We start from the raw sequence: 14113 nt of genomic DNA on the forward strand, positions 1-14113 counted from the left end.
AAGGAAAAAAAAAAAACGGATTTATATATTTATATATATATATATATATATATATATATATATATATATATATATATATATATATATATCGTAGAACAGAGACGTACGGGACGAGGGATTCCGCAAGGACACATATCAGACTTGCAGCCCTTATTACCAGTACTATTTGGCGTTTTTATTGTGCCGAATGAAGTACGATTGCCATTTTTGTGATGCAGGGATCATCATCATCACCAGCCTGTCTACGCCCACTGCAGGGCAAAGGCCTCTCCCATTATTCTCCAATTTCCTCGGTCCTGTGCCAACTGTGACCAATTTATCCCCGCAAACTTCTTGATCTCATCTGCCCATCTAACTTTCTGCCGCCCCCTGCAGCGCTTGCCTTCTCTAGGGATCCACTCTGTTACCCTTAATGACCAGCGGTTATCTTGCCTTCGCATTACATGCCCTGCCCAAGTCAATTTCTTCTTCTTAATTTCTACTAATATGTCTTTAACACCAGTTTGCTCCCTGACCCACTCCGCTCTCTTCTTGTCCCTTAATGTTACACCTATCATTTTCCGCTCCATTGCCCGCTGGGTCGTTCTCAATTTAAGTTGAACCCTCTTAGTGAGCCTCCAAGTTTCTGCCCCGTAGGTGAGTACCGGTAAGATGCAGCTGTCATACACTTTCTTCTTCAACGACAATGGTAGGCTGCTATTCATTATCTGATAATGTCTGCCATATGCACCCCACCCCATTCTGATCCTTCTAATTATCTCTGCCTCATGGTTGGGATCTGGGGTCACAACTTGGCCTAAGTATATATATTCGCTTACCACTTCCACTGCCTCGCCATCTATCTCAAACTGCTGTGCTGTCCCGAGGTTATTGATCATTACTTTAGTTTTCTGCATATTAATTTTCAGGCCCACGATCCTACTCTGTTCGCCCAGTGCGGAAAGCATGCTTTGCAATTCGTCCCCCGAGTTACTTAGCAAGGCAACGTCATCAGCAAATCTGAGGTTACTGAGGTATTCTCCATTAACCCTTACTCCCACCTGTTCCCAATCCGACGTTCTGAATACTTCTTGTAAGCATGCTGTGAATAACATTGGAGAGATTGTGTCTCCTTGTCTGACACCCTTCCTTATAGGTATTTTACTGCTCTCCTTATGGAGTGTGATAGTAGCTGTAGACCCATTATAGATATCCTCTAGTATTCTTACATAATGCTAATCTACCCCCTGGTTCCGTAATGCCTGAATGACTGCTAGGGTTTCGACCGAGTCAAATGCTTTCTCATAATCTATGAAGGCTATATATAGGGGTTGAGTATATTCAGCGCACTTCTCTATCACCTGATTGATCGTGTGAATATGGTCCATTGTTGAATAACCTTTACGGAACCCTGCTTGTTCTTTAGGTTGACTGAAATCTAAGGTTGCAGAGATTCGGTTAGCGATTACCTTGGTAAATACCTTGTAGACGACTGACAGTAAGCTGATCGGCCTGTAGTTTTTCAAGTCCTTCATGTCGCCTTTCTTATGGATTAGGATGATGTTCGCGTTCTTCCAAGATTCCGGTACCATTGCGGTCATTAGGCATTGCGTATACAGGTTTGCCAGTTTTTCAAGTACAATTTCTCCGCCATCCTTCAAGGATGCAGGGATAGATACGAGAAAATAACGGTCGAGAAAAAAATCCGCCGTTTTTTTTTCGGAAGCGGGAATCGAACCCACAACCTCCGCATAACGCGTGCGGTTTTCTCGACCACTTTCACTTATTTACCCCTGTATCACAAAAATGGCAATCATACCTCATGCGGTACTATAAAAACACTGTCAAAAACGCGAAATAGCACTGACAATAAGGCCTGAAACTTTGATATATATATACATATATATAGTATGAGCAAATAGTCGAACAGACGGCAATGAGGTATCGGCAAGGAACTTGTCTTATCAGAGTGAGGTTCTCATGGCAATGCTGCCCTGTGATGGAATGCACAGAAGGCAAGTACCTTACCGATACGTGAGCAAACATCTTTGTTTCTGTTCTTGCCGTGTAGGGCACATGTCCATATATTCCTTTCCCATCCCGCGTCTATAACACACAGACCTCTTGCTGTGTCTCGCCGAAGAGAGGCGAATGCGAAATGGGCTCCTCGCGCCGGGGTCGGAAGCAGAACGAAGAGTGGGGCCAATTTTCGTTTAATTCTAAGCCCGCCGGAGGGCAGAAATCTCTTGGTCTAGCTGCGTCTGTGTGTGTGTGTCGGGATACTCGTGAACAGGTTGTTGTAGGCCGAGGAAGAATAGCGAGAAGGGTCTCGCCTGCAGCTCGGTGCATTCAATTTCATGCGCTCGCGGGCCCCGCGATTGTTTCGCTCTGATTCGGGACACAGCGGGACGAGCTTCTCGGCGTGCCTCCCTCGCACGCTGCGAATCTTGGCGGCGCGAGTCCTTTTAAGTGCGTCTACGCGCAAGCTGAGGCCGGAGCAATGCGGGCGCAATTTGGAGCGATCCGGTGAGACGAGTGCGACCGATGTGGCGCTTGTTCGACGCATTTTAACAGGGATAATTTATAGCAAGACACACAAGTTGAGGTGGGGAGATGGGGGTCATATTTCTAGTAACATCACACCCCAACTAGCCCGCATCATTTCGCCTGCTCATATCTTTCATCGCTCTTCGGGAGCGGCAAGAAGATTAGGGAAGACGAAAAGTGACCCGAGAGTTGGCCCACCACCACCACCATCATCATCATCATCATCATCACCCGCAGCAACTTTTTTGTGTCATCTGGTAGCCATTCAATTTCTGCAACACCATCCTAGCTAGAAATAAAATAAAGCGGAGTTGAGCCGTCCAAGGACCGAAGAATGGCATGCCGAGGAACGCGGTATGGAACAGAGGAAGATCAAAATCCCGGTCGGGGATGACAACGGGGAATTAGGGTGCGAAGAATAGATTCGCCTCGCTCAGCATAGTGGAGCATAGGTTGGTCAGTGGACACCGAAAGGTTTGAGAAAACAAAAAAACGAAATTATGCATCGTGATGGCAATCGGGGCTGAAATGAAGAGTCCCACTAAGCCTTCATCCCATTTTTTAAAGCTAAGTTTTTCTTAGCGCAAAGAAGTATCGTTTTTACCTACGCGTCATTAGCGTTGGTCTCGTGTGTTCCTATCCTGTGCCGTCCCGTCTTTCGGGGACAATACAATGTCACCGTTTTTCTCCGCATCCTTCAAGACCTCTGCCCTAGTACCGATAAAATAAACAACCTGCTACTAGCTGTGATTTTTTTGTGCCGTTTTCTTTCTTCGCCCACTCTTCTGCGCTGTCTATTCCCAAAGAGTATACAGTGACGCGGGAGAGGGCGCAAGGACAAAGCTCCCACACTTTGGGTTAAACTCCTTCCTGATCGAGAGAGGCCTGCAGCCAACAACAGGTCGATGGAGCTAAACCAACACTCTTAGGCAAAAAGGACTAAAAGTTCGTCCTTTCGGGGACTAACGGCCTCTGCCACAATCATTAGTCCCTTTGGGGACTAACTGCGAGGGGACGAACGGTTAGTCCCCCACCCGGATGGTCCGTTCCGATACTCCCCAAGGACGAACTGCGTAGAGTGCAGAAAAAAGAAAAAAAACGCCAGCACCGGCAGGGATCGAACCCCCGACGCCCGGAATTATACACAAGGATCCCGACGTGCTATCCGCTAGACCACGCCTTCGGATGGTTCCTGGGGCAGATAATATTCAAGTGTACAGCGTGTAGTTCTGTGCATAATGCAACAGATCCATTGCAACTGGTGCCGGAATTTCTATCGGTGCAAGCTAACGTGACCGCGTTTCGCGCCTTGCGCTTAGCGCTTTTCTAGGTTTAGGGACTATTGCTCAGTTCGATTCGAAGTAGAGCCTCACAACCATAGTTTTTTCGTAAATAACAATCAACTCGTCGTCGCCTAGTTGAGATAGGTAGCTGGGCGATCGGACGACTCATTTGTTTCCGCACAAATTAGCGCAAGCTAAGTGCTTTCTTAGTGTCCGATACATATGTTAAGTGCTCTATGTAACGTATGTGAAAAGTTTCGTCTGTGTGAGTGTCAGAATAAGGAAACATGCCATATTTTCCTGCATCGGCGAAAGCGAATTTGGTGTTGCTTAGCCTAAATTCTTCAAATTCGCGTCGCTAGACGATTGCGACTGCGAAATGCAAGCGGGTTTTACAGCAGTTGCAGCATTGTCATAGCTTTGGTGCCCAAGGCAATTATGTACCGAGTGTAAAAGATAACTTCGAGACGCTTACCTGTAGCGAGCATTTTTGTTTTGCAGTTGTCATCAGCAACATGCGTTTTCTCTAGTCTGTTAAACATATACATATTCATTACGCTCAGGAATCCACTTTTGCTATTGTCACTAATTTTTGAGTTACTGTTAAGGCGCTTGAAAGCTTTCATTGGCCGTTATTATCTCGCACGAATCGAATGCAACACAGCGTATCAACATAACCTCGCCGAGAAGCGTATGACAATCGCGCTTCGCCGCTCCTTGCCATTACCCGCCGCTCTACTAACCCTAGGCGATTTCCTTATAACTAACATCAATATTTTCTCCCGTGGAACCATCTAAAGCACCCAGTGACTGCAATGGCTTGTGTTCTGGAAATATAAAACTGTTCGCAGACATATGCGCGAAAGGGCAACGCCGACGCCATTAGGGGATTAACGACGCAGCAAAGAGACTAACTGCATGCGTTTCGTCTTCCCGTTACTCCTTATAGATCGGCGGGGACGAACAGTTAGTCCGAATTTATGCACACGGCACGTACTCTGCCGCAGATACTCCCTTTGAAGATGAACGGTCGCCCGCGAAGACTAACGGCTGTATTTTAGTCCCTATTTTAGTCCTTTTTGCCTAAGAGTGAACCATCAGAAAAAAATAACGACACATCCATTAGTGCATCTTTAATAAGAACGCCTGAGCATTTCATCCCTCTCGGTCGCGGTGTTGACGATGACCGCGCGATGCTCCAGCTTCAGAAAGCGTTTCTCGCACGCCCCTCGCACACCGTGCCAACCGTGCTTTGCGTTCTAACCGGCTCAGTCGTCACGTTTCAGCTGCATGCACTGGCTGCCTGTCACTCTTTGCTGTCCACCGGTATCGGCATTTTGCCGCCGTAATTCACATTCCAACCTTTATTGCCGCCAACTCAGACCTGCACTCGGTGCGCGCTCCCCTTTACAACGCGCACAACCGGGTGACGGTCGAGAAGCTGTGCGCATGCGCCACTGATTCGACTTGACGCAACCCCTCGCTCGCCCGAGTCTATGCCTTAGTAACGATGTCGGCAGCGATGCGGACGCAGCGCTGGCCACGCCGACGTCACCCGCTCCGCCCATCCTCTATCGTTACCTGTCCTTCTGTCGCCCTGTGCCCGCGGATCGACGGCGCGTACTGTTTTTCAACGCGTCGTACCTATTGCTAACGCAATAGTAACGTCGCTCTGAAGCAGACTTGTACAGCCGGCCATGCTTCGCTAACAACGTTAACGTGTCGCTAAGGCCCGGTTCAGACTTTTGCCGCAACTGTCGTAATAATTTCAACGAATGACGTCATTTCACATTTCAGCCAACCGAACAGCGCGACACGCCACTTTTTTACGTCCATAGATAACGATGATTTTTGCGCCGGTAGTCTGAACATAGCCTTGCACTGCTAGAGGCAAGAACACTAACGTGGCCAGCCGCCGCGAAGCATTCAAAGAACGAACGGCGCACATTGACGACGCAAATACACCAGAAAAATACGTTTCTCCCGAGTTTCGTTATTCCGGCGCTCAGTGGCACCGAGCAACTCGAGACACGAGACACTCCTCCCACCGCAACGTCGCCAATGTATTAAAGACGCGTTCCTTCGAAAGCAGATGATTCCGAAAAGAAAGGCGCAAAAAAACAAACGAAATGCACAAGAGCGAGTCGTTCCTCCCGTGTACCGTTCCAGACAGTCGCATTTCCGCTCCGTCTTCCCGAACGAAATAAGCATACGATTGCGTGGGGGGGTGATATGAGAGGCGAAAGGATCCCCGGACTCCTATTATACTATCCGGCATCGGGCGAAACAATACCCGCATGCCGAAAGCAGCAGCCGGCGTCGTACCCCAGCTAGCTAGCCACCCGATCCGGTGCGCAAACGTTTCAATCTGCTCCCGGCCGCTGCGGGCGGAGGGGGAAGAGCGTGCGAGCCAGGGGCGCAGGCACTGACGAGAGTCGCTAAGCGGATTACGGCCTCGCCCGAGGCGCCGACGCCGATACGCTTCTTTGCCGGGGTTGCCGAGCGTCGACGCCGGTGGCAGCAGCATAAAAGCAGCGAGCGGCGGCGGGATTGTTGAAGTCTCGCCCGGGGTTCGAGCGCGGTGAGGATTTCGCAGTCGAAGGAGCCGCCGCGCTGAGAAGCTGCTTTCACCCGAGCGCCGGCCGCTTTGTAAGCGGGGAACGTGTTGCGCCGCGAAAGGCGCTTCCAGGAAGCGACGCAACACGGTGGACACGGCGGAGGACTTTCGTTATTCGGTTGGACGAGGACTTTGGGATCGAAGGTAAAGGACGACGCTATTTTTGGATGCCGCACGGCCGGGCGAATGTGTGTGATCTACTTTCGCCCACTGGTCGCGAATGTTGGCGTCACTTATTGGGTAAGTCAGCAACGACCGTGGGTGTTGAAGGTTCTGCTCGCTTGGGCAACGGTGGGCGGAGGATTCGTTATAGAAGAGCGCGGTGTGTCCACTGATCCCACGTTGTCGTCCCTAATTTTAGACCACGGGTCTTGATTAAGAGAAACCGTTATGCAAAACAAAGAGGCAAGAATTACGGTGGGTGACGACGTGGAAAAGGGAGAGGAAGGAATGATTACAACACTGCTTGACTACCTCATTATCCCAACGCCTTTTCCTAGCTAGGGCTTTGAGTGGCCGTTTTGAAATTGCCGCGGTTTGTCCGAAGAGCCCCAATGTTCTCTTCGCCCACCTCCCGGCACGAGAAGCTCTAAATACGGCTCTGTTCGAAATAATTGGCGCCTACAGAATCAGTCGTTGAATGAGATGCTCTAGGTACGGCTCTATTCATGATAACTGACAGCTATACGTTATATTCACTGGCGAGGTACGCATGCAGGCAACCACGTGAGTGCGGCGTCACTGGTTACGTCGGGCTCCGCGGGAGGGCGGTAGTTGTCCGTGCTAAGCACATGTTTGTTGGAGGTTCCAAACTACCCCACAGAACGCAAAGTAATGCCTCGGCTCCAATGTGAGTGCGATTAATAACATCTCTGTTGACACTACCGTTGAGAATCGGGTTGAAATGGAGCAAACGACGCGCGCCAGTTAATTGTTTTCTTTTCTTTTTTTCTGCGGCGTGCTGCCGAAGTGGCAGAAGCCGCGCCATGTCCGTGGCCGTTTTCAGTGATGCCAAGCAAAGAAATTGACAGCTAAACGTTTCAGCGAATACCATCTATAAGCTCAGTCACTACTCAAGTCCATCCCAATCTCCGAGCATCGACGCCCACGACGGTGTCCGTGAAAGCACCTCTCAATCCTCGGTCGAGCTGACGCGGATTGGACGCTCCGCAAACGTTACTCGCTCTTGGGCGCTGGCAAGTGCGCACCCAAATGTAACTAGGAGTTGGGCACGCGCCAACACAACAACACGCAGCGACGTAGCCAGAGGGTGGGGTTGGGGGTTCGAATCCCGAAGAGGCAAAAACAGGAACTCTGCCGCCACGGCTTGAAGCGGCGCTGTGTTCGTACGATCAAGACGACCAGCTCTGGGCCGTCCAGCAAGGCCGAGAGGCAGCGGCTCGACAGGATCGGGACGCTCCCTCGAAGGCGACCTAGGCCCGGTCGATGGCCGTGACGTGGGCCACGGCGCGCGTAGCGTCGGTTTTGCAGGCTAAATAAACGTTTGTTCCACTCCAATCCACTATAGGCAGCGCGTACGCTAGACTTAGCCCTTCCCATAACTCAAATTCCAGCTACGACCCTGACAACACGGGCACACCATGGGTGCTGCGGCATCGGCAACGAAGGGACAACGTCGGGCGAACGAGGAAGCGGTCTTTTTTTAAAGTGAAAGCATTCTTAGTGGGACCGACTGCGCCCCTTAAAAAAAAAAAAAAAAACATTTCCCCATGGGACGATTGGTCGACCGAAAAGATCTGACAAGATCTCTGGACGCACGGCGCATGCGTGAAATCGGGCTTCCATTGCGTCAAAACGGTTACTCGACAATCGCGAAAAAGGAACGGTTGTAGATAAGACAATACACGCCTCGGTCACGAAGGAAGAGTACAGTAGTATACCTTTATCTCATAAACCACGCATCGGTATACATTTAGATAGTACCTACGTTTTAGATGCGACTGCATCTCATTCACTCGCCTTGTCCCTCCATACGGCGTTGTTGTTGTCCGTCCACACCCCTCCCCCATTCTCCTCGCCACGCGAGCTGCGCTCTCCGCCGCTCACCCGCTCTCCTCTCCGATAGCGAACACTCTCTCGCGAGGGGCATTGGATTGGAGTAAAGTGGATTGTGTCGTATTGTGTTGCGTCATAGCCGCGGTCGTTCCAGCACCGGCCAAAGAAATAAAGAACACATCATACGCGTTCCTCACACGTTTCACCCAATTAGAGAATCAACCCAACGGAAACACCAAGTGAACCCCCAAGATGCGTCGCATCTCCACAGGGTTCCCCTCGCGGGAAGGTGGGGTAATTTTTTTTTTTACGTACCAAGTATGCAAGAAATCGTCGCATGGCATCGTTCCTCGTTTGCGATTAGGGTCTTTGAAGGTTGGGCGCATTTTCAGCGAAGTTTTTGACGCCCTTTCGGTGTCAGAAAGCTTTCGCGCTTCCTCTCAACTTTTGTGAAGAGATTTTTTTTTTTTTTTGAACAACTGGAAGTGTACCACGCGCGTAGTTCGCTAAAACGTGGGGGTCCCCCCACTCGGGGCATCGCTTATCTCCCGGCAGGCGTGATCCATCACAGCGGGCACCGAATTTTCGAGCGCCACGCCCACCCGGGCCGCGACGAAGGCCCGCTCGCTTATCTTCGTCCGCCCGAGCTCCGAGCGACCGACCGATACAGTCGCGCTTTCTCGCCCGTTGGAAAGTTCGGAGCCTCCCAGCCGGCTGTGTCGAACACCGTGAAGCGGGGGTGTTCCGAAGCGAGCCCATTTATTCCTCGTATCACGAACCGCGCTAATGCCCCCTCATGCAAGCCCACAAAGACGGGGCCTCGCAAAGAGAAAGAAAGCATCCCACAATGCCTTTGTGGCAAATCTGGAATCCGCCCGCAAGCGTTAAAAAGTTCCAATCCGTCACGAAGTATCGACGCGCGCGGGGCGTGGCAAAGGACGCTTTCTTTTGAGGGCACGCCAAGTTTTATCCCATCGTGCTACCGTCCCATTGTGTCCGATTCAGCTCCGGATTGTACCGAACCGCGACGGCCGCTCGATAGTGACAGCGACGTCGCAGTGAATGCGCAGCAACCCACGTTACTTGACCATCTGCGCAGGCGTTCATAGGAGTAGAATCTTGGTAAGTGTTGTTACAAAGTTCGCGCTCGAGTCCATCGGTGCCGGGAAAAATTGTTAAAGTGCCTTTACAAAGAGCTCATATATAATTCATTCTATTACGCACATACCCAGACCATGAACTGCCGCCATGAGGCAACTTCTACGTGCGTGCGTGCGTGCGTGCGTGCGTGCGTGCGTGCGTGCGTGCGTGCGTGCGTGCGTGCGTGCGTGCGTGCGTGTGTGTGTGTGTGTGTGTGTGTGTGTGTGTGTGTGTGTGTGTGTGTGTGTGTGTGTGTGTGTGTGTGTGTGTGTGTGTGTGTGTGTGTGTGTGTACATTTCACTATGGCAATTATGTGGACTTTGCATATACTAGCTGCATATACGTTTACTGGATGACATTCCCGTGCTTATAGGTGAATACAAACTCTCTCTCTCTCTCTCTCTCTCTCTCTCTCTCTCTCTCTCTCTCTCTCTCTCTCTCTCTCTCTCTCTCTCTCTCTCTCTCTCTCTCTCTCTCTCTCTCCATCGCAGACCTAGGTCAGCAAAATAACACTGCGTGGTAGACAAGTGCGGGGCAACTGATTTTCTCCGCCTCGTATTTTTACGTCTCGACAGATTCCCCGCTTCGGCACTATACTCGGATACAACACAGGAACGGCAAAGAAAAGTTGCCGCTGTGCCTCATCACCGCAGCCGGACGTTACTCCGCGCGGCGCAAGTAGCGCGTTACTGGGAATATTTTGAACGTGGCACGAGCCGTTTCCGTGATACTTTGGACTTAATATGCTTTATAAACTACTCCAGCGACGGCAAACAAACTACGCGGGAAAAGGCAGACTATATCACGCATTCATAGCAATCTCCTTTCAAAACGCGCGCGCCCGTTGACATCCGGGTCCGCGCATTGATGGAGTGATACCGTACGTGAGCTACTGCCGTTCTTAACTTGTTTCCGAGTATAGCAGGCGCTAAGAAAGTAGTATGCGAGAACGACAGAGAAAAAAGGCATCGTGTATAGCAAGCGCTAAAAAAGCAGGAGGCGAAAACTATCGATAGAGAAAAAGGCATCGTCCGCTCACCCCTGGCTCGGGACAGCTCTGGACGCTTCCGGCGATGTAATCCATATTGCGCGTGAGCACGCTGCCGTTGTAGCACATGTGGATGTTCTCGGTGAAGCGGCGCTCGACGTCCCTCAAGGGAAACAAGCACATGGCCGCGCGGCGCGCCGACCGCGCCGTGTGGTCCCGCGAGAGCGCGAACACGGCCGCCAGCACGCGCCGCTGGCCGGCGGGCAGGCGCAGCTCGCGGCCCAGGTCCTCGCCGGCCTCGAACACCACGGCGTCCTGGAGGAGGTTGTAGTCGGTGCCGTCGACGCCGACGCACTGCAGCGTCACCTCGGTGTACGTGTTGTACGCCGGGTCGGACGTGCACACGCGCGCCAGCCGGCTGATGTAGCCGAGCTCCTCGGAGGCGCGCAGGTGGCTCTTGCGCTGCACGGTGGCGAAGTACACGTACTGGTCCGTGTGGAAGCCGTACACGTAGCGCACCAGGTAGTAGTCCTTGATGTGGTGCGCCATGTCGACGCGCGCCGTCTCCGAGAAGCTGGGCTCGATGATGCGGAAGCGCTCGGCCTCGGGCTCGAGGCTGCGCGTGCAGATGGCCGGCACCATGTCGCGGTAGGGCCCCAGGCGGCTGTTGGTGGTGGCCACGTAGAGGGCGCGCGAGTCGCGGCCGTAGTAGTGCGACGGCCCGATCAGGGCGAAGGTGGACGAGTTCTCGTCGTTGGCCGCCACGGGGGTGGGCACCAGCGGCTCCTTCTGCGAGACGTCGGCCAGCGAGTGCCGCTGGCAGGCGCCCTGGCGAACGCTGCCGCACACGATCAGCTTCTGGGACACCGAGTCGATCAGCAGCACCTGCAGCCCGAACAAGAGCCGGTCGAGGTGTTGGTGTCGGCGCCAACTAAGTCTATCAGGGCCGAAGTAACTCTGACGCAATGTACAACCGTTACGAAGATGCAAGCTGTTGGAGAGTCTGAATGCGGCCCACTAATCTTGCACTTAGATACTCCTTCAAAAAAATTCTGACCGCCGTCTTAAGCCCGTGCGAATTTCCCGGCGAATGCGCAACTGCGGCGCCGCTTGTGCGGCAAAACAAGCAGCAACGAAAAGAGATCGTTTGGCCGCACGAGCGGCGCCACCGTTGTGGATTCTCAGAGAAATTCGCACCACGTAGAACAAGCTTTTTAGGACAAGCGAATACCTGAAACTGACAGGGCCACAAAGGTAGAATTCAAGCAGAAGGGCGAAATGGTCATGTTGAATAAAGTAGCATGCCTGCTAGAATTAATTGTGATCATAGTGACAGCTAGTCCTAACTATCCATCTAAGCTTGATCGGAGCCGACAGAGCCGGGAAGCAAGAGCAGCACAGCTTCCAAATTCCGCAACGCTGCAGTCTCCAAGGCAGCTGGTGACAGCGGCGCCGTAGGTATACCTTGTTGACGTTGTTGGTGGGCGCCGTGGGGTATCCGTCGCAGCTCGAGGGCGAGCAGAGGATGTTGTCCTGCACGGGTCCCGTGGCCAGGTCCACCTGCAGCTGTAGCCTGGCGGCGTCCAGCTGGTACAGCCTGTTGGTGGCGCCCAGGTAGAGCCGGCCGCCCACCCTGTCCAGCACCAGGTGCGTGAAGTTGACGCTCTCGTTGTAGCTCCGGTAGAAGGCCACCACGCCGTCGTCCGACACGGGCCTCGCCGCCCCCGCCTGCCGAGGACAAACAGAGGCACCAGAAGCTCGCCACGAGCCTTCTATGCGGCTCACGGAGGCGGTGTCTGATGACCAATAAGTAGACTTTCCGTAGCTTAGGAGGCACTGGACAACTCTACTCGCGACGGAGAAAGGAATTCGTCTTCGGTCATACATCGAGAACTTCCAAGAGTGGACACGCCCATGTACCACGGGGATAGACAGGTGAATGTATACGTACGCACCTTCTTTACCGTTTCCCTCAGCCCTGGCAAAACTGTGAGTCACCTTTCCGCTAAGCAAAGTACAATTATAGTAATAGTAACACTTGATTACATGCGTAAAAATGCTAAGAAATTGTTGCTGAACGCGTCATTTGAACTGGCCCGCACAACCACGGGCCATCCGGACGTCAACGTTTTTGAGGCTGGGACCTACATTGAACCACCCTTAGAATGTGATATCGAATTCGATTTCCCGGAACTTCTTAGTGTTACGTTCCTCTCCATCCCATCATTCTTAAACCATTAAAAAGTCTATATTTCCCTGGAAAAAAAAAATAGTAACACCTATTCCAGCCCTCCACGAAGTTGGTTTTTTCCTCTTTACAGAGAAGCTAGAAGTGAAGCGTGCTTCCAGGCACTGACACGATCGTTTTCGGCGCGCACGCCGTACAGCCTCCAGGTGACCGAACGACGTCGCGGCTAAACATTTTCCTCACCGCTTGCATGAGCAGCATAGCCAGCAGCAAGGGTCCGAGAGCCACGGCGGCTGTGTTCGCTGCCGAGCCGTGCCGGCCGCTGGTGCAGCGGCGTCGCTGGCGCGGCCGGAGCATCGCCGCGCTGCGCTCGAGGGGGACGCCGTCCTCACCGGCGCCTCCGCCTGGCCGTCGGGGGTCTCGAGGATGCGCCGATGCTGCCGCAGCCGATCATGGACGCAGCTCGGTCAAGCCACCACCGCTGTCGTGCACAAACGCCGCCCTGCGCGTAGACAGCAGGGAACACACGTCAAGATCGATCACAACGCTACCTGGCGAAGAAGTGACTCCACTAGAGAAGAGCGGCGAAAGACTAATGAGTACAGTACGCGCGACATTTCAAAATAACTGATGTTTTCAAAAAGCTGTAGACCATCACGCCATATGTCGCAAAGCGCTGTTTGTGTAGATGTATTCATTCCTCCTCTAATGGCGCTTATGTTCACGACTTCGCAGTGCCCACGCGTGCATGGCTCGCAGTAAACTCGCCATTTCCTTTACTTTAACCCAACACGAGATTGTACACATTCCTTAACACCATCTTCTCTCGTCTCCCGCATTCGCGCTTCCTTAATAACGGCACACGGCGGTTATTCGGGGAACTTTCTCCGAGAACGAAGTTCCCCAGCGCCCCCGAAAATAGGCCGCAACAACAAGAAATGCGTCACAATCGGAGAGATCCAAGATGCTGCCAATATTAAGCCGCACGAATGGGGAGGGGAGCAGACACAAAGTTTCCCCTTCGAAAAAAAAAAGCGATAAAAATAAATGAACGAAAAAGGGCTCCCGTGTTGGTGCGAGAGCTCGGCGTTACCTGACACCGGAAATTAAAGGAACGGCGAAGTCGGGCGAGCGAGGCTCGATTAAAAATAGCTCCTCTTTTCACAGATGTTGCCGCAGCACGCACACAAGACTTGACGAAGACCGAGCACCACGTGGTTCCCCTTTCTCTCCCGCGAGCGTTTTCCCTTCATTCTTCCTTCGTATATACGGGCACCGGCCGCAGACTGCGGCTGGAGCAGTCGGAATTTGTTCGTATGCAGGCAGCGCACGCCAAAAAAGCGAACGGTGGCGCA

General features: G+C 52.3%; 1 protein-coding gene across 1 annotated transcript in view; it reads right to left on the reverse strand.

Annotated features, from left to right (window-relative positions):
- The window catches only part of Plexb (plexin B), a gene marked incomplete in the record, with an annotated part of 139820 nt that overhangs the window by 44918 nt on the left and 80789 nt on the right, over nucleotides 1-14113 (reverse strand). The window contains 3 exon segments of the mRNA XM_077683653.1: nucleotides 10622-11455; nucleotides 12035-12298; nucleotides 13002-13260. Of these exon segments, the coding sequence (XP_077539779.1) occupies nucleotides 10622-11455; nucleotides 12035-12298; nucleotides 13002-13115 (1212 nt within the window).

Source organism: Haemaphysalis longicornis, unplaced genomic scaffold (genome assembly GCF_048455015.1).
Source record: "Haemaphysalis longicornis isolate Haplotype H1 unplaced genomic scaffold, Haemaphysalis longicornis Haplotype H1 scaffold_9, whole genome shotgun sequence".
NCBI lineage: Eukaryota > Metazoa > Arthropoda > Arachnida > Ixodida > Ixodidae > Haemaphysalis > Haemaphysalis longicornis.